We start from the raw sequence: 20,054 nt of genomic DNA on the forward strand, positions 1-20,054 counted from the left end.
CTAACCACAGTAACCTTCTTGTCGTCTGCAATGCTTACAATCTTGCCTATACGGTCTGCTCTTGTTGTCACGTTTCGTTTGGTAAACCTGGATGTCATTCCTGGGGCCATCAGTACCAGAAAGAAGCTTCTGCTCCTTAAAGTTGGTTCTTATTCGTTCTATCGGGTGGGAAACAACTTCGGAATCAACGTTGTTGCTGTTACTTTGACCAGTTGAATACTTTCTGTTTCCAAAGTATTGCCATGCGGTTCCTCTTCGCGGTAATCTGCACTATCGCTGTATATGCCCAGTCTTATTGCAGTTCAGGCATCGTGCTGGTCCGCCTCGCTGACTCCTTTCCACAGTGGCCTTCTGACAAAAGCATTCTTGGAATTCTAATTCTCTTACGCGATGCACGTTTTGGGAAGCTTTTTCTGCAACTTCCATCATCAGGGCGAAAGCCAATGCTTCTGATAGTGTTCGCTTTCCGGCAGCTCGAATAGCCCCTAGGAGATTTATATCGCCCACAGCTCTCGCAAAGGCTTCAATAGCAAGTTGATTTATTATCTCGTTACCGTTCTCGAGTTGGATATGCCAGGTGAACCAATCGCTCGATATCTGCCTGAAGCTGCTGCAGAGTTTCACCTCTTTTCTGTGTCCTATTGTTTAGCTGTTTCTTGTCGATTTACCACGGAATCTGACCATCAAAGCTTGGCTGATTCACTTCTTTCTTCCTTGAGCACTCACCAGAAGGTTAACGAGCTTTCAACTTTCTCACTTTTTCTAGTTCATTTGTAAGGGATTCGATTTGCTTGTTCATTTTCTCGAAACGTGCATTTTTTTCGACGGGCTCTTCGGGAGTACTGATTTTCTCTTTGAAGCCCGCAAACCTGCTTTCTAAAAGGTTTTTTCCTGTTCGTCGAATCGCTCTAAAATATTCTGCTGTTCTAGCTTTTGGTCGCTTCTTTGGCTAGAAGCTTTGAGTTTCTAGTTGTTTTAGGACATTCTTTTCATTCTCTTCAAATTTGGCTAAAAGAACTAACACCATGTTAGATAAGGCAACATTTGCATTTACCTCTTCCACTTTTGCTTCTAATTCGAAAGCAAAAGTATGTAGGTCTTTATTTTGTTGCTCAAGATTTTTCTGCAGGCGTTTAAAGAGTTCCGTTCTTACGCCAGTCCCACTTAAGCCACGTTTGCTTAGTTCGGCCTTTAGATCAGGGACAGTTAAGTCTTTCAAATTTTGTATTAATTAATAAATATATGTATGTTGTACAATGATTCTAGATTAAAATTTCTTCACTTTCTTTTTACAAACTTTTTTTCAAAATATCAGAGTGCGCTTTGACATTTGTCTGTCATATACATACATATCCATAAACTTTTCAATTATTTTATCTTAAAATGGTCGGTGACATTTAATCTGATTCAGAAGAACTCCTCCTTTAAAGACGCAAGCGTAAAATAAATTATTATTGGGATAAAGAAGCTTTCATCTTTCAGAATAATTTAAATTAAAAGTTTTTGAATTAATACGTCCATCTTTGGAGGATAGCCAAGAAAGGTAAAGCAATATGATTTTATATTTTCTTATTTTATTTATAAACAGGGGGTAAAAATGGAAGATTTCTTAGAAGTGTAAATTTTCACCTTCAGGTTTATATAAGTTGTGATCAGCCACCAAAAACAAGACCTTCTTTCTTAAACCCGACATCCGATCTGATCAAAATATTTGTCGGAGAAGCAAACAGTTCTGCATTACTTCATCTTTATATTACGACCATAGGCAAATTTTCTTTATAGAAATGCAGAAAGGTCTTATTGACCTTCTTTGATCCGTAAAGGAACATTCTGAGGGAAGTGAGTGCCCAAATAATCGCGAGCATTTCTTTCTTGTTGGTCGCGTATGATTCTTCGGGTTTGTTAAGGCTTCGTGATAAGAATGCGATGGGTTTGTTGTTGTTCGGGATAGTATCGCTCCCAAGGCGAAATTGGAGGCGTCTGTTGCAAGCTCGAAAGTTTTTGTAAAGTCTGGATAAAAAATTAATACTTCTTTTGATACTAGGGCATTTTTGATATTGTTCCATGGATCTTTTGCTTCATAGTTGAAGTCGATTAATTGATTTTTAGATATGTGTTTTGACAAACGTCCGTTTTCCCCTCTAAGAAGAGATGTAAGGGGCTTGGCTATTTTTGCATAATCACGTATGAACCTATGATAATACCCCAACAGTTCTTGATGGCGGAAGTTCCAGAATTGCTTTAACCTTATTCGGATTGCTCCTTTTGCCTTCTTGGGAGATGATAAATCCCAAGAACTCGACCTCTGTTCGTAAGAATTTACACTTTTCTACTTGGACCTTTAGGTTTGCTTTTTCGAGTGTTCTTGAAATGATTTGAAGATTTTGGAAATGTTCTTCCTCAGTTTTCCGAAAATTATAATATCATCGATATAAACATAACATCGATGACCAATGTGTTGACGGAGTACGTCATCAAGAGCTCGTTGAAAAATAGAAGGGGCATTCTCAGCCCAAAGGGAAAACGAATAAACTCGTATTTTCCGTTATTTATCGAAAATGCGGTTTTTCTCTATCTGATTCTTTTAATAAAATCTGATGGAATCCGGTTTTTAAGTCCAAAGTGGTGAAAAATTTATTTTTCCCTATATTATAGAGAACTTCATTAATTTCGGTTATAGGGTAGCGATCGGCTATCGTTACCGTATTTAATTTCCTATAGTCGATTACCATACGGTATTTTTTTATACCCGTGGCATCTTCTTTCTTACTGACTATACATACAGGGGAATTGTATGGCGATCTATATGGGCGTATTATCCCATCAAGTAAAAGTTCATTGATGGCTGAATCACATACACGCTTCAGCTTCAGCTTCGCCTGACGTTTACGAGTTCAGCCATAGGAATTCAATGCATGCTATCACAATGTAGCTTCGACCTCACGTTTTGTTTGACAATCGTAAGAAAAAGAATGTAATGTAACGTAATGTGACTCCAAACGGAAGCTCTAATTCAATTTTCTGAACATTTGCTTTGTCTGACAGCTCATCAGCAGTAAAAAAATGTCAACAAACAATATATTTGCTCTTTGGAGGGATGAAATAATAGATTCATTCAAAGCAACCTCGAAGCAAGCCTAACGTAACGCAGACGAAGCCGAAGCTGAAGCGTGTATGTGTTTCAGCCATAAAAGCCGAAATTGACAAACAAGTCATGGCTGAAACACATACACGCTTCAGCTTCGTCTGCGTGGGCCGTTCTGTACGCAAATAGATCGTGGGCTTACGCGATTGCCTTTATAAGACTACCTATCAGATCGCTGGTGTAAATGCTGAAGAGAATCGGTGAAGACCATTTTTAAATGAATGCTGTGGTGGTGGAAGTAACATTGCCACTTTTGACAACAAACTTTCTACCGTTAAGCATATCATAAAGTATATATAACAATGGCTTACTTATGCCAAGCCTGCGCAATTTTAGGTAAAGACCCTTAACCATACGGTGTCATAGGCCTTTTCCAAATCAACAAGAACAGCACCTGTCCATTGTTGTTTTCATTTATTCCATTGGATATCAGAAACGAGTTTAGACGCAGCATGAATTGTGTCATGACCCGGCTTGAATCCGAACTGTTTATCCGGAATTATTTTGTTGTCCGCAGCCCACTTAGTCAGAGTCTATTCGAAAACTTTGCTGATGCTCGGAAGAAGACTTATCGACCGCAGATTTGACGGTTATTTCAATGTTTTAATTCTTCGATTCCATTGACATCGTCATGTTGATCGTGGTCATATTTTTCAAGAGAAGCGCTACCACCTTCCATTGGTACGGGATTTGTTTCTGTGTAAAAAGTTCGTTGGACTTTGTTTGGTGTGTGAGTGTGCGTTTGTTGAAATGCCAGTCGTTTTTGTGTGTAAGGTATTTGTTGATTATTTTGTTGATAGTTTCTTTGGTAGTTTTGTTGATGGTTTGGTTGGAATGTTGGTCTATTTTGGTAATTGATATTTATTACGTGATTCTGTAGAAGATCCCAATTCCATTGATGTTACCTTTGGTTGTTGTTGTGGCTTGGGAGGAAGCGGAACACGATTGTAGTTAGGTGCTTGGTACTGATGAGACTGTTAGGGTTGCCGATTTTGGTAATGATATTGTTGGGCGTAATGCATTCGGTAAGTCATATTATCGAGTTTGAGACACATATGAAGGGCTTGAGGCAAGGAAGTTGCCTTATACTCAATAATAGAGGTAAATCCCCGTTTAGCCCTCTGATAAATGTGTCAAGCGCTTTGTCACGATACGCATTAATTATTGCCTTTAAGGAATGAACAAGCGATTTTATCCAATATCAACGAAAGATGTTGGTAAACTTGTTGATAAAAGTCCGTAATGGACTGATTGCGTTAAGCAAGTTGGTATTCCAGAGTACTAATATCACGCTTATCAGAATAGAGAACCATTAAGCATTGCTTAATTTTGCCCCAATCTAGTGGTGTCCTGTAAAATTCTAAAGCAGTACCTATCTGCTTTTCCTACTATTTTATGGCGAACCGTATGGAGCATTGCATAATATTTAGAGGTACCCCTTAAACTGTCGTACATTGTGAATATGCGATCGACAGTTTTTCTCCAAGAATTAAACTCGCCTGGTTTTCCTGAAAATTCTCTTAAGCATTTCACTATGTCCGGTACCTTGTCAATGTCGTCTGTGTTCGTTGAAAAGTCGATAGGTTGTTCTACGTCTTCTAAATCGTAAAAAGGATTATCTATTTTTTAATTGTACTTATGACTAAATCACTTATTTGTCTTGCTAGGTCAGGGGGTAGTTGGTTTTGTGGATTGGAAGAGGATGTTTGGGCTCTTGTATTACCCGTCAGGTTAGGTTATAATGGCTGTCCAATATGGAAACGGACACACTTAGGCCAGTTTAATAGCCCATTGTGATACCACATGAATCTTTCTCCTAAGCTTAATGGAACCAGCTTGAGTCCCTTACAAAACGTGAGAGGCTGATTATACCGATACGATTTAGATCGTTTAGATCGTTAAAGAAGAATTCTCCTATGTAATTCTTGCGTTTTCGAGCCAGAGCAGGGCATGTGCAGAGAAGATGAAGAACCGTTTCTTCCTCTTCCTCGTCCATACAGCTTCTGCAAAGGTCATTTGAGAATACGCCTAGTCTCGTGGCATGCTTTCCTATTAGACAGTGTCCGGTTATGACACCTATTATCAAGCTTATATGCGATCTGCTTAGAGAGAGCAAGCACCTTGAACGTTTTATATCCAGTGTTGGCCAGATGTTTTTTGTGGCTTGACACGTGGAGATGTTGTTCCGCCTGGTGCCTGCCCTCCTCGCAGCGTCTTGCATTAGAAACAGTTTACAATACAGCAATTGGCATGCCAGTACTTGCCAAACGTGGTAGGATGGGCTGTACTGTACCGTCTCTGGCGAGTTTATCTGCCTTACAGTTACCTGAAATGTCTGTATGGCCCGGTATTCAGCAAAGGTGAATATTAAACTGTTGCGCCATCTCCATTAGAGATGATCGACTGTTATGAACTGTTATAGAGTTTGAAGAGACAGAGTCCAGAGATTTGATAGCGGCCTGGCTATCAGAGGAAATACAGATAGAAATGTTGGTATCACGTTTTCTTTCAGCCAGGACAAGACTTCCTTTATCGCCAAAAGTTCGCCTCGAACACTCTACATGTATTACCCGTTAGTTGATTTGATTTAATAGACATATTTTTTAAAAGATTTTCAACAGAATTAATATCGTCTTTTGACATTTATTATTGATTTTATTTTCTAGATTTAATGATTAGCACAAATTTTCCAGTTATTAACTTTTTGAGATATTAATTTTTCTTTCATTATATTTTATTTGTTTCTAATAATTATGAATTTGATTTATTTGTTTTTTACTTACTTACTTACTTACTTAAGGTGGCGCTACAGTCCAGGGCGAACCTGGGCCTCAACAAACAAGCGTCTCCAGCCAGCTCGATCCCTAGCTAGCTGTCTCCAGTTTCGCACGCCAAGTTGGTTGAGGTCCTCTCTCACCTGGATGCGCCACCTGAGTCGCGGTCTTCCTCTACTGCGCCGTCCTTCGGGATTGGATTCGAAGACCTTCCGGGCTGGAGCATTGATGTCCATCCGCTCTACATGACCTAGGCATCTAAGTCGTTGGACTTTAATTCTGCTAACTAGGTCAGTGTCGCTCGTACAGTTCGTCGTTATATCTTCTCCTCCATTCTCCATCTATGCGAAGAATTTTTCTCTCGAAGCATTCTAAGACGCTATCATCTTTCTTTGACAGGGTCCAGGCCTCAGCGCCTTTTTTTACTTACGCTGTTAAAATAAAAAGTTTTTAAGTTTTACTTACAAAATTAAATTTTTTTATTTTCTTTTTTTACTATATTCAATTTCAATTATTTTATTTGTATTCCTTATCTAATAATTATGAATTCAATTTATGATTTTTTCTTGACTTATACCACTAAAATAAAATGTGTTAAATTTTTATAAACTTACAAAATTAAAATTTGATGTTAATTTGGTGGAGCGGCTAGCTTGATTTGTAGCTTCCTTTTCTTCCGTTGTTGAGTTATCTGCTAATTACGGCTATTTAGGGCCCTTTAGTTTCTCCACACTCTTAAAATAGCACTATTTCTAATTCGTTTCTTTTATTTGCACTTAACACTTTTTATTTTCGGACGGCTACTTAAAGCGATATGTTTTAATTCACTAGTAATTGACGGCAACTTGAGGCGATATTCTTTACTAGTAGTTTACGGCTACTTAAGGTGATATATTTTTTCTTCACTAGTAGTTGACGGCTACTTGAGGCGATATTTTTCATGTATTTGTATCTGCACTTCCCGGTCCCTGCTCGGGCGCCATTGACAATTTTGTTCTTAAATCTAGAGCTTTAATACTATTTTCCCTTCTGCAATGTTGTTCCCACGAACGGTGTTGGTTTTCCGACTTGTTTGATGTGTTGGCATTTTCAGGCGACTCATGTGAGGTGTTAGATTTCATCATCGTTTTGACATTGTTGTCGTTAACTTACAGCATTTTTACGTTACATTTACCATTTTGAATATTAAACTTTATTCAACTTTCCATGAATAAACATCAATACGAATGTCTTAACAGATTTAGCATCAGGGAAGAATTATGTCCAGCAAATTTTGTATGATTTTCTTGCATCAAATTCCCAAGAAAATCAAGCATGGCAACTCTGAAACAAAAAACAGAGAAAAAATGTCAAAAAATGAACTTTGAAATATAAATAAATATTTTCTCGCTCTTAAATTGATAATTATTGTTAATTCCCACGTATATAACAAATAAAATAACTGGGTGTCAAAAATTCGTGATTCGTTAAAGGAAAGTTGAGCTGAAGAAAATGGCTTTTTACGTGTTTACCTGACAGAAGAAATTAAATTAAAGTAGATTTCCGATTTTATCTTATAGAAACTACCAATTGAATACATTTTAAAATGTGCTACTCACAATTAACACCTACCACTGCTTGCCCACTGAACGCAGCCGAAATCCACCTGACGTTCATTTGACACATCCGTGTTATAAAAAAAAACAATCCTGGAAATTGACCACATGCAGCACTCGTCGTCGTTCTCGTTCACAAAATCGAAAGAAAAGAATCACAAATATTTGCTTTGTGATTCCTTTCTAATTGCATTTAACCATAGATAAAACCCCAAGTACATATTCTTGAGAATAAACACGAATAATCTTGATCTGGTTGTTGTTTTTCCAAATAATTTGCTCATAGCAGACACTTGATTCCACACCGTGTAATGGGCGATAGAGATTGGAGACTATTTGTTTACGGTGGAGTCGCATCAATTACAGCTGAATTTGGTAAGTGATTCCTCATCGAACAGAGAATCACCTCAAAGCTCAAATGTAATTGCTGGAACGAGAGCTGAGACTTGAAAGTCTCCAGCTGCCGCCCCGCCACTGTGCCGTAGTCAAAATATTGCATAATATGTTTTTCTTTCTTTGTTATTGACAAAACTTTTGTAGGTACATTTCCTATTGATACATCGAAAACCCGCCTTCAGATTCAAGGTCAAAAGATCGATGGAAAATTCACACAGCTGAGATACCGTGGCATGATAGATGCATTTATAAAAATAACAAGGGAAGAAGGAATCGGCGCTTTATATTCTGGGTGAGAGTTTCGATTTCCATTTTGGTTTCGATGCGATCAACAAAGTTGGTAGTTTGGATGTTTCTTCGAATTCAAAGTGTGATTTTGTGTTTGCAGCATCTGGCCAGCTGTACTGAGACAAGCCACCTATGGAAGCATAAAATTCGGAACGTATTATTCGTTGAAGAAACTCCTTGACGAAAGAGGCTTGCTCATCGATGCTGAGACCGGTCGCGAACCAGTATGGAAGAATATGGTGTGTGCGGGGACGGCTGGAGCGATTTCCAGTGCAATTGCCAATCCTACAGATGTTCTAAAGGTCCGTATGCAGGTTCACGGGAAGGGCACACAAGACAAGGGACTTGTGGGGAGCTTCCACGATATTTACAAATACGAGGGAATCGGAGGTCTGTGGCGTGGTGTCGGGCCAACAGCTCAGCGGGCGGCTGTCATTGCGGTTGTAGAACTTCCCGTCTATGACTTCTGCAAGGTGCATCTCATGAGCAACTTTGGAGATCATGTAGCCAATCATTTTATGTGAGTTCAAGTTGTAAACTTTAAAGAATTGTGTTTTGAAACGTTTTGTTCATTTTATTGCAGATCTAGTTTTGTAGCTGGTTTAGGAAGTGCAATTGCTTCTACCCCAATTGATGTGATAAGGGTTTGTGAAATTTGAATAATGATTTCATTGAACAAATCTTGATAACCCTCGTAACCTTTTTTTTTGTTATAGACGAGGTTGATGAACCAAAGACGTATAGCGGTGGCGAATGCCGGAACTACAGCAGCAACACTTTATACAGGAAGCTTTGATTGTGCTCTTCAGGTGAGTTGATTTCATTGCATGGGAACAATACAGAAGAACAGAGACAATTTGAATCGACGAAAAAATATAAGCCAAATAGTAACCAATGTCCCAAATCTAGATTAATTCGTAGAAAAGCGTTTATTTAAGTTTTTAGTTTCAAAGTTCCTGTGATTATTCGGCAGTGATTTCACTGCATTTTTGGCTAAGGTAACTAACCACTTTCAAAATTATATAAAAGTTAAAAAACTTTTAAAGTCTCCAATACGGATGGATGCATTGCAAAATACTAAAAAATAGAAAACGATGTTAGTTTTATAACAGGTATTTAACTTTTGCTATAGTAATTTTAATTACACTTTTCTTAAAAAAAAACCTTGCGCTCTGAACATGTCTGATCACATTGATTGTTGTAATTAATGTTGCGCCATCGTGTACGGTTTTCATTGTTAGTTTAGAACTGAAAGGTCTAATGCCACAAAAAAGTTCTTATAAAAGAAACATACTCTTTCCAGCCAAAGAAATAATTAATTTTAAACAGTTAAGTACAGACTTAAAGTGTTAGTTTTGGGACGAGGTCTATACAGAAGCCAATCCATCATTAGCTTATGACATTTTCGTTAAAATAAAGTAAAGTCTAGGTCAAATAAAATCTGTAAGCTCAAACGACTTAAGCCATGGTTAACGGAAAGTTTACTTATTAAAATAAACAAAAAGAATACAATGAGACAAAAATGTAAACCATATCCTCATAACCAAAAACTTAAACAAAAATTCATTATACTTAATCAGAAAGTTATTAAGGAGGTAAAATCGTCTCGCGAACATTTTTACATTAATAAATTTGAAAGTTGCAGAGGCAATATCAAAGAAGAGTGGAAAGTTGTTAACCTTATCTTAAATAGGGCAAATTAACAAAGAAGATATACTGCAAATTGAAGTGGAAAATCAAATACTTTCAAACCCTGTTGAAATTGCAAATGCATTCAATACATTTTTTGTATCTATTGCAACTGAATCAAAACCATGCTCTCCGCAAAACAATTGTAGTTGTGATAAGTTTTCAGATATGGCTTGTGAGGGTTTTCAATGTTATAGTTTTGTTTTTGAACCTTGTTCGTCACATGAAGTTTTCAAATGTGTAATGTAGCATGATTTTTAAAAAGATTGCTTTTTATATTGCTGGCTAAAATAGCCTACTTGTTTAACAAGAGTATTACTTGTGGTATTTTTCCAAAATCCTTAAAAGTTGCGGAAGTTATACCATTGTTTAAGAAAGGCAGCAGAAAATGTTTAAGCCAATATAGACCCATTTCTATACTTCCTACTTTCTCCAAGGTATTTGAAAAGCTTTTGAAGTTGCGAATGGAAACAATTTTAAATAAAACAGGTTTTTTAAGTGAGAGTCAATTTGAATTTTGAAAAGGTCGCTCAATAAAAGATTCAATATTAAAATTATGCAGCGAAATATGTGAGGGTTTTATCAAAAAAAGGAATACCATAGCTTTATTTATTGACATGACCAAAGCGTTTGATATGGTCAACTATGACATTCTTTTGAACAAACTTTATAAAGCTGGTTTAAGAGGTGTAATCCATAACTTACTTACTTAAGGTGGCGCTCCAGTCTTTATTAAACTAATGCCTCACCCAATAAACTTCTCCATATAGCTCGGTCCCTAGCTATATGTCTCCAGTTTCGTGCTCCAAGTTGGGTGAGGGCACTTTCCACTGTGGGTGTGGATTTGAAGACTTTCCGGTCGAAGCATTGGTTTCCATGCGCTCTACGTGACCCAGCCATCTTAGTCGTTGGAATTTTACCCTTCTGGCTAAGTCTACGTCGATGTACACAGCCCGTACAGCTCGTAGTTCCATCTTCTCCTAACACTTTTCTCTCGAACCGACCCAAGGTGCTATCATCCGCTTTTGTCATGGTCCATGCTTCTGCACCGTATAGCAGGACGGGGATGATAAGGGTCTTATATAGCAAGACTTTGGTCCCTCGAGGGAGGACTTTACCACTCAATTGCTTTCTTAGTTCATGAAACAGCGGTTAGCAAGAGTTATTCTGCGTTTGATCTCAGCGCAGGTGTTGTTTTCTGCGTTTACAGCGGAGCCTCGCTAGACGAAGTCCTTGACTACCGCAAAGTTACGTCTGTCGATGGTGACGTTTTGACCAAGACGTCGGTGTTGTATGTCCTTTCTTGACGACAACATGTACTTTGTTTTGCTCTCATTAGCCTTTTAACCCATTTTTGCCGCCTCTGCTTCAATACTCACAAAAGCCCCATTGACATCACGCTGAGATCTTCCGGTTATGTCAATGTCATCAGCATATGCTAGTAATTGGACAGACTTTTGAAAGATAATGCCTCTGGTGTTGACGTGTGAGCTCTACACTATTCTTTCGAGCCCGATGTTAAAAAAATCACATGACAGCGCAGCACCTTGTCTAAAACCTTTTTTGACATCGAAAGATCCTTTAAGTTGTTTCCAACCTTTATGGAGCAGCGTGAAATCTCCATGGTTATCCTGCACAAAAAAACGAGTGTGGCAGGGATGCCAAAACCAGACATGGCTCTATACAACTCGTCCCTGTAGATGCTGTCATATACGGTCTTGAAATCGATGAAAAGATGGTGGGTGTCGATTTGGTGTTCTTGAGTTTTTTCCAGGATCTGCAGTAATGTGAATATTTGACTGTGGACTTTCCTAGTCTTAAACCACACTGATAAGGACCTATAAGGATGTTGACGATGGGCTTTAGACGTTCACATATTACCGCAGAGAAGATTTTATAGGCGATGATAAGTAGACTGATTCCTCTATAGTTGGTGCAGTTTAGAGGGTTGCCTTTTTTCAGGATCGGGGCCTCTCAACATCTTCGACCGCACGCTTATCTTGCCCTCTCTTTTTCCTTCTGAGAAGCTGCATTTAGCTGCCGACATTCCTCATCAAACTAGGGGTTCCTTGTTGGTGGTTTCTTGAAACCCAGCACAACAGAGGCGGCTTCTCTGATTGCATCTTGCCAATGTTGCCACTGGTTTTCGATACATTGTGTTGGCGGTAGAGAACTTCGAGAGAGGTACTTGTAACAAGATCGAAAAAGGATTTGGCGATGTCTTGCGATTATTACTGTTCGTCGTCGTACTTTCTCCCAGCTTCTCCCTGTTTTACCTGGGGTCTGGAAACCCGAAGTGCTACCTTGGCTACAACGAGGTAGTGGTCCGAGTCGTTGTTAGCTCCTCGGAAAGTTCGGACATCAATCATGCTGGAAGCGTGTCTAGCGTCGATCGCAATATGGTAAATCTGGATGACGGTAGATTCTGGAGAAGTCCAAGTTCCTTTGTGGAAGCAAAAAAACAAAGCTTATGATTTGCAGCGTATGCATAATAGAGTATATAGGTTCCTGACCTGTCCTTCTATGAATGACCTTATTGGATATTCTGTTTGGCCAGAAAATCCTTACGATGTTACAAAGACATCTATTCACGAAAGTTTGCAACTTTCTTGTAATGGCTGAAGTAACCTTCCAAGTGCTGCACCCATATAGAAGCACAGATACTGCATTTGTGCGAAACAGTCGTAGCTATGTTCTTAAGCTGATGGTTATTCCTCCAAATTTTCGACAACATACCGAACGCCGCTTTTGCTTTTCCGATGCGGCAGATGACGTCTTGTTCGGTCCCGCCTTGGATGGTATGGCCAAGGTATTTAAAGCTCTCCACTTTTTCCACCCGTTGTGAGGAAATATTTATTTGAGACGACGCGACGGTCGGTTTCCGAGGCTGATCATTTTTGTTTTGCCGGAATTAATTTTCAGCCCCACAAATTATGCTTCTCTATCCACACTTGTTGTCATTTGATGGAGATCCATGATCCTGTGTGAGAGTAAGCAATCATTGTCCGCGTAATCCAAGTGCTTTAAATAGGGTTTTAAAGTCCATTGGATCACCTTATCACCAACAAAAATAATATTGGCGACAGAATACAGCCCTGTCTGACTTCGCTACGAATTTCAAAATCATCTAACAACCTACCATCGTGCAGAACGTGACACTTGGATCCATCATATGTTGCTTAAATAATTTACTAACTGTTAACGTTATCAAAGGCCTTCTCGAAGTCGATGAACAGCAGGTGTAATGGTGATCGATATTCAACGCACTATTCAATAATGATCCGCAGTATGATGTGATCAATACAAGAGCATCCCGCCTAATCCTGCTTGTTCCGCATCGAGTGTGACATCAAGGTGTTCTCTGATGTGTGCCAGTATGGCTTTTGCTACTATTTTGGCAACGGCAGGTAGAACACAAATTCCTCTCCAGTTTTACTTTGTTAGATCTCCTTTTTTTGGGAGCTTGGCGATGTATACCTTCCATCTTCTGACTTGCTCATTAACCGAACTTTTCACAGTACCGTCGACTTCGTTCGCCAGGTCTTGCTTTGAGCTGTGTGCACCGGTCAGCTCTTTGGTTATTATGTAAACGGTTTGCAGCATCTTCTGCTTCTTGCACCAATGCGTTTGTGTAGTTACGCTTGTCACGGCACACGAGGACGGTTACGAGGACTCCAGCCCATTTCTTTCTTCCCCCTATGCACCATTTTTTCGAGCCCATAACTGTTCGCGTATTTCACTTCCATTAGAAATGAATTTAAAATAGTTAAAAAGTGGACCAAACTAAATAAAAATAAAATTAGAACAAATTCACTGCTTATTGTATACACATTCATTTTTTGAGACGTTAAATATGGATTAAGCCAATCAGCCGATTTGAATTAATTAGTTTCATAGAACTAAATACTCTGAAAGTTTTGTCGAATACTTAAGCCTTTGAGTTAAATCATCAATTTATTTAACAATAACTAAGAGTTGATTTTTAAATATATATATATCGCTTATATTAACCTTTTTACCTTTATAGACTGTTCGAAATGAAGGAGTTTTCGCTCTATACAAGGGATTCATACCGACTTGGATACGAATGGGACCTTGGAACATTATCTTCTTCATAACATATGAACAGCTTAAAAAGTTCTAGTAGTACAAACAAACAAAAGAAAAAAAACAAAGAAAAATCAACTTGAAACTAACGAAGAACCAAAAGTGGCTAAGGACAAGTTCAAAAATAACTAAGTTTTTGAATTCTTTCTCTAATTTCGATACAACAAAAAAAAAACAAAAAAATCAACACCCAGAGTTGCACTTAAATTTTCTTGTCTTGGGAGCTCTTCTTGGGTTATACCTCTTATTATATAGTTTAGACATTTTTAACTATACAATTCGATTTATTACAAGATATCTATATATATATATAAAAATAAATAATTTTTTCTTATTGGCACGCCAAAGTAGTGTAAAAACAAACAAACAGAAAAAAACATACGAACATTTAAAAAAAGCAAACACTTTAAAACACAGTTATAAAAATGTATGTTTTCTAAAAGCAAATTGAGGATAAGGTGTATTTATTATAAAATATTAACAAGAAAAAAGTATTTTCCTACATTAACAAAAATGAACTGTACAAACATTGTATGCTTTTAAATGGTAGCATTTATAAAAACATAAATAAATACAAATCATATTTAATTTATAAAAAAAAAAAAAACAATACAAAAAAAGTAATGGTTGCAGTTAAATAAGTTAAAAACAAACAAACATTGATAAACATAGTTTATCTGTATATTTACGAGAGTTGTGTTAAGTTTTAAAAAGTTTTTTCTTTTGTAATAATTTTTAATTTTATTTTTTCTGTATTATAATGATAAACAAAAAATTGACGACATTTATTTTGTTAATATAAGGCGTAAACAAATCTCAAAATAAAAATACTTACGAAACCTGAAAATTATTTTTTTTATTAAATTGTAAAATTTTGGGTAAGTGGGTTATGCATGGTTTGTTTTCAAATAAGGCCATCCCAAAATGACCTTCGCTACTTTTATGCAGGGTCGAAGCATTGAGTTCGATAAAGGTCAGCTTCTCGACCTATTGTTGTTTCCTGTTGGATCTGTTTTGGAACAATGGTAAGATTACACGGATGTGTCATAACTACTGGGAAATAAATTATTGGTTTTTCGAATTATAAATTGAAAATTTATTTCTAGCTGTTTTTTCTACTATTTTTCAACTTGACGGAAACTCTTAAAGTTCCTCAGTTTGAAATTTAAAGTTGAAAAAAAAGATAAGACTAACTTTACAGGTAGGTAAGTAAAATCAAATATCAAATTGCAGAGGGCCAAAAATGAACCTGAATAAAATATGCTCAAGTCCTATCACTAAGCTCAAATGGACACGTTAAGGGAGCAAACAATTAATTTATATTTTTGTATAGTATATTTAAGAAAACATATTTATTTACATACATACATATATTGAAATACGAAATCGGTAATCCCGTATCTCAAACTTGATCCGTGGGCACATTTTATATGTCTGCTTTCAATAGCTAACTATGTTATGTATATGGTAACTATGTTCGACTATCATCCCTATTATGAGTATCAATTTGATAGTTGATAATATCTATCAACTATTTGATGAATCGGTATTATGAACATCAACTTTTAATTTTTGAACCGATTGTGAATAGTTTATTGTGAATGAGATTTTTTTTCTCGTTTGACGTTTTCAATTATTGTTTTAAAATTTTGTTATGTGTCTGGACTTCTGGAGTTAAAATTGTTTTGCGAAAATGTAAGTTGTTCTAATAAAAAAGTTTTCATATTTTAAAAAATATATTTTATTTAGGAACAGAATAGTAAGTAACAGGAAGCAATTGGAAAGAATGGTAGAATTGATGGAGCAAAATCCTGAGGGGGATGTTGTCCAAAGTGGACCTAGGAAAAAAGTGGGAAGCTATCGCAGTGGAGTTGAATAGTTTGGGGCCTCCACAACGCGACTCAACCAAGTGGCAAAGAGTGAGTATAATTTGCTTAAGTATACATTCAATTTGTAATGTTTTGATTTTAATAGGTATGGATTGATCAAAAAACAAAAATTAAAAAAAAAGTTACAAAAAATAAGATAGAGACAATTGCAACTGGCGGAGGACCTAATAAAACAATCCGATTGACTGATGATGAAGAAGCAGTAAGTCGCCTAATGCATTTTAATGCCTGTGTTAATCCCCCGGGTGTTGAATTTGGGTTGCAATTAACAAATTTGACTGACGAAGGTGTTATTGCCGACGAAGACGAAGCAGTGCAGGTCGAAGAAATTGTACCCTTAGTGCAATCACCGAAAAATAGTCAACCAAGGACCTCAAATAAGGACCAAAATGAAAAAAAAAGACTTGCATTGCTGGAAAACCAAACGTCGGCACAAGACAATTTTTACAACAAAATGATTTCTGAGATGAGTAGCATGCAAACAACATTGAATCATCTTAAAAAGAGTATGGACAATATTGAATACTACAACAAAAAAACTTATATTTTGAAAAAAGAAAAAAAAAGTGAAATCCTTAAAATTAAAAAAGAATAGTTATTGCTCTACAAGGAAAACATCAAAAACAAAGAGAACGACAGAAAAACAAAACTAAAACTTAAAAAACAGCTCTTGGAAATCGAGCAAGCGAAGCAAAATTTAATGAACCATTATCATCCAGTTTGATTATTACTGTGTAATTAGTTATATGACTGAATTTAATTTAATTTTTAAGTTTTTATATGAAGTGAATTTTTAGTTTTTGAGTTTTTACGTTATTCTGTTTAAGTTTTCAATAAGTTATCTTTATTTTGTCTTTTAAGTTATTAAAACAAGCATGAAGTACAAAAATTCCGCTTTTTTATTGATTAATTATTTGCTAGACATTTATTCATTTCGCATAAAACTTGCAATGGAATCTCTTATGCGGTAACATGATATGGTGAAACAAAACGTACAAGCATAGCATTTATACTATAATAGCCTTTTCTATTATAATAAACATGCCGAAGATCCTTTTTCGGTCCGAGAATTTTAACGTGCGTTCCATCAACAGCTCCGACTACATTTGGAATGCCACATTTTTCGAAAAAATAAATTTTAGCCCTACGTTCTTCTTCTTGGGAGTATGGAAATTTAATCCATTTTGGACAAATATAATTCTCCAATACACCAAGCAGTTCACTAAGAACGACTGACACTGTTGGTTGTGCCATACCAATATTAAAGTCGTTTCCTACGCTCAATTGGTAACTTCCTTGGGCAAAGAATTTTAAAACCGCTGCTAGTTTTAGTACATTTGGAATGGACTGCTGGCTTTTGATCGGTTTAAGTTTTTCCCCAATATCGTTTAACACCTCCAGGAAGGCTTGTTTGGAAAGCCTGAAGTTTTGAATGAATCTACAATGAAGTTTCATCAGCCAATGGAAGAATTAAAGAAAAGTATCTTATTACATGTGTTCGTCCAAATCCATTGGGTTGGAAGAATCACGTAATGCTCTGCGTATTTTGAGCTGCTGACTTGCGTTAACTTCATCATAACTCCCTTCAAAAAACAATTCCGTCGAAATCATAATATAATTTCTTAAATTTTTTTTTGCCTTTGAAAATCCTGAAATATAAGTTTTTTGTTTGCATGCGAAAATATTCCTAAAGCAACCGAATTAAAAATCGTCAATAAAAAGTAATTTAAAAAAAAAAAATGCGTACAAATCGCTGTTTCTTTAAATTTATATTTTATTCTATGGAGAGAATGAAAAAAACGTACCTTTTATAATTTTTTCTAAATTTATTTGAGACGTATCAACCAAGAATTTGTGGTTGATATGATAATTGATGTGTATCTATTTTTCTGATATCCGTAATACCAAGTAATCTCAAAAAATCATTCACAATAATGATAAAATTCACAGTTCATCAACAAAGTTGATAGTTGATAGCCATAATACCAATGCATCAAAAATATTGTTATGTATCAAGTATCTAGTTGATAGTTGATAGCTATAATAGGGCTGTATGTTTAACTTCATGTCTTATTAAAAATGTTTGTATAAAACCAAATGTATTTTTTTTACAGAAAAAGCAACAATAATGTACTAGAAATTCAAATTTGATAGAAAACTCTCAAGTTTGCCCTTTCAGCTTCTACTTTCTTCATAAGTGGAGAAAACATATCACAAATTAAGAATATTTGATCCAAAAATTAATTATAATTGTTTGTTTGCAAAGGGGTCAAAATGAAACTATGGGAGGGGTTTAAAATAAGGATTAAAGAAGAGAGTTGCTGTTCTTTTGAAATTTTTTTTTTTTCAATTACCCTACTTCATAAACGCGGTAAAAAAGATGCTCCTTTTGATCCGACTACAAAAAGACATTATTATTTTTAATGCCTAAGTTATCATACTCTTGTCGTACTATAATACCGAATTAAGCAATCGCCATTAAATCTTCAAAAAGAGCATAATGAAACCCTTATTCTGTGATATACAAATTTTGGTGTACTTACATTAGAATCTCTTAGTACGATCCTGGTAACTGAAACTAGTCTCCCAAACCCAAAAATAAATGATGGTGTGATTAAAGCTGTAAAGAGGGTATTAGGATCAAAGACGTAAGTTTCAATGGGCAGGTTCAGGGAACGTAGGTAAGGGACATTATTTGCAGTCAACTTCATACTTTTAACGTACCTAAATTTTGACTTAGGAACTAGCTAGTTTTCAAAGTGTCATGAATATCAAATTTAGAACTTTACTTCGCAAACCTCTACTTTAAGTTCATAATACAAAAAGTACCAACAAATTAGTGTCTACAAAACACTCCTCAAGCAGGCAACAAGTCCATCACGATTTGTATTTTGTATTGTAAAGAAATATTAGTTATTTCTTTTCCAAATTGACAAGGAACCCTTTTACAGAAAGCATTAAATGGAGTTGTGCAGAAAATAAATAAACCAATATCATAAAGTTCAGCCTTCAGTTGAATGAGAAAACATGATCAACTGTCATTTTGACATGAATAGACTTGACTAGATAGTTAGGGAGATTTTCTTGACTAACTTCCCAACTAAATTGCTTTAATTGAGAGGCAAGTTTTTTGGCCCATCAGATTATAGAAACTTCCCTTATGGCTCCTGAACCTGCCCAATGACACTTCTTTTGTAAGCTCGATTGATAGAGTCAATTTGCGTGCAGCACAGTTTGCTGTTAATTCGATGCTGCCAATAAGTGACATGACTCCACCTATACTTGAAACCGTAAACGATTCTAGGGGAAAAATCTTCTTTTGCACTCGTTCAGCAGCTAGAGTAAACATCTTTACATTCACAAATCCGGCGGCCTGGATACTATCCTAGCAATTGTTCTGAAGAGGTGCCCTTCTACATCTGGCAAAACCAATGCATAAGCTTTTCCATCTGTCCTATTCTAGAGGTCCCTTTCCGAGTGGATGGACCTTCTAACTATCATTCAATTGCACTCACATCCCTTCTTTCCAAGGCCATGAAATCGCTGATCAGTTTTCAGCTTAAGAAATATGATCATGAAAAACGAAAGCTTAATGAACGGCGGTGGCTTTCATAGCAATAGGTTCACTTGTGGTCTTATGTTTATCTCACCGAACAGTGGAACAAATAGTTTTGGAGAAAGCAAGATCATTGCACTTGATATCGTGTTTTTGGTATTGAATAACCTCTTCTTTTTTGGATTAGAAATAACCTTTAGGACCGTTTACTTCAAATACATGTGGCATGTGAACTAAGTCAAAGCAAGAATGCAAAAGAATTTTGGTCTTTAACTACAAAATTGTCTGTTAACTACCAATCAAAAGAACAAATTTCGATTCCCTTGGAAAGCTTACGACTCCATTTTGAATCACTATTATACCAAACGGATCAAATTACGTGGAGTTTTGCACAGCCCAACATTGTGGACGATCTTTTAGATAAAGAAATTAGATTTGAAGAAGTCGAATCGGTACTTAATTCCTTAAGAGATGGCAAAGCATCAGGACCTGACGGCATACCGGCTGAATTCTATACAAATATAGCTCCCAAACCTTCAAAGATTACTTCGCAAAAGCACTCGACATTATATTTAACTTTGGAACACTACCTGATCAGTTTTATGAGTCCTTGAT

At 36.4% G+C, this 20,054-nt stretch overlaps 3 protein-coding genes across 3 annotated transcripts; 2 read left to right on the top strand and 1 right to left on the bottom strand.

Moving 5' to 3' along the window:
* The first annotated feature begins 7,627 nt into the window (after positions 1-7,627).
* On the top strand, positions 7,628-14,835 carry LOC129942373 (mitochondrial uncoupling protein Bmcp). The gene is made up of 6 exons (XM_056051271.1): positions 7,628-7,889; positions 8,055-8,202; positions 8,299-8,718; positions 8,782-8,842; positions 8,915-9,007; positions 13,915-14,835. The coding sequence occupies exons 1-6, from the start codon at positions 7,826-7,828 to the stop codon at positions 14,029-14,031; spliced, it is 903 nt and encodes a 300-aa protein (XP_055907246.1). The 5' UTR covers positions 7,628-7,825; the 3' UTR covers positions 14,032-14,835.
* Positions 14,836-15,814: 979 nt separating this feature from the next.
* Positions 15,815-16,742, top strand: LOC129940442 (uncharacterized). Its single transcript, XM_056048787.1, has 2 exons — positions 15,815-15,913; positions 15,969-16,742. Exons 1-2 carry the CDS (start codon positions 15,815-15,817, stop codon positions 16,476-16,478), a joined length of 609 nt encoding a protein of 202 aa, XP_055904762.1. The 3' UTR covers positions 16,479-16,742.
* Positions 16,743-16,843: 101 nt separating this feature from the next.
* LOC129952116 (uncharacterized) lies at positions 16,844-17,931 on the bottom strand. The gene is made up of 2 exons (XM_056064562.1): positions 17,376-17,931; positions 16,844-17,321 (listed from the first exon to the last, which is right to left on the bottom strand). The coding sequence occupies exons 1-2, from the start codon at positions 17,492-17,494 to the stop codon at positions 16,844-16,846; spliced, it is 597 nt and encodes a 198-aa protein (XP_055920537.1). The 5' UTR covers positions 17,495-17,931.
* Between the last annotated feature and the right edge of the window lie 2,123 nt (positions 17,932-20,054).

Source organism: Eupeodes corollae, chromosome 1 (assembly GCF_945859685.1).
Source record: "Eupeodes corollae chromosome 1, idEupCoro1.1, whole genome shotgun sequence".
Classification (NCBI taxonomy): Eukaryota; Metazoa; Arthropoda; class Insecta; order Diptera; family Syrphidae; genus Eupeodes; species Eupeodes corollae.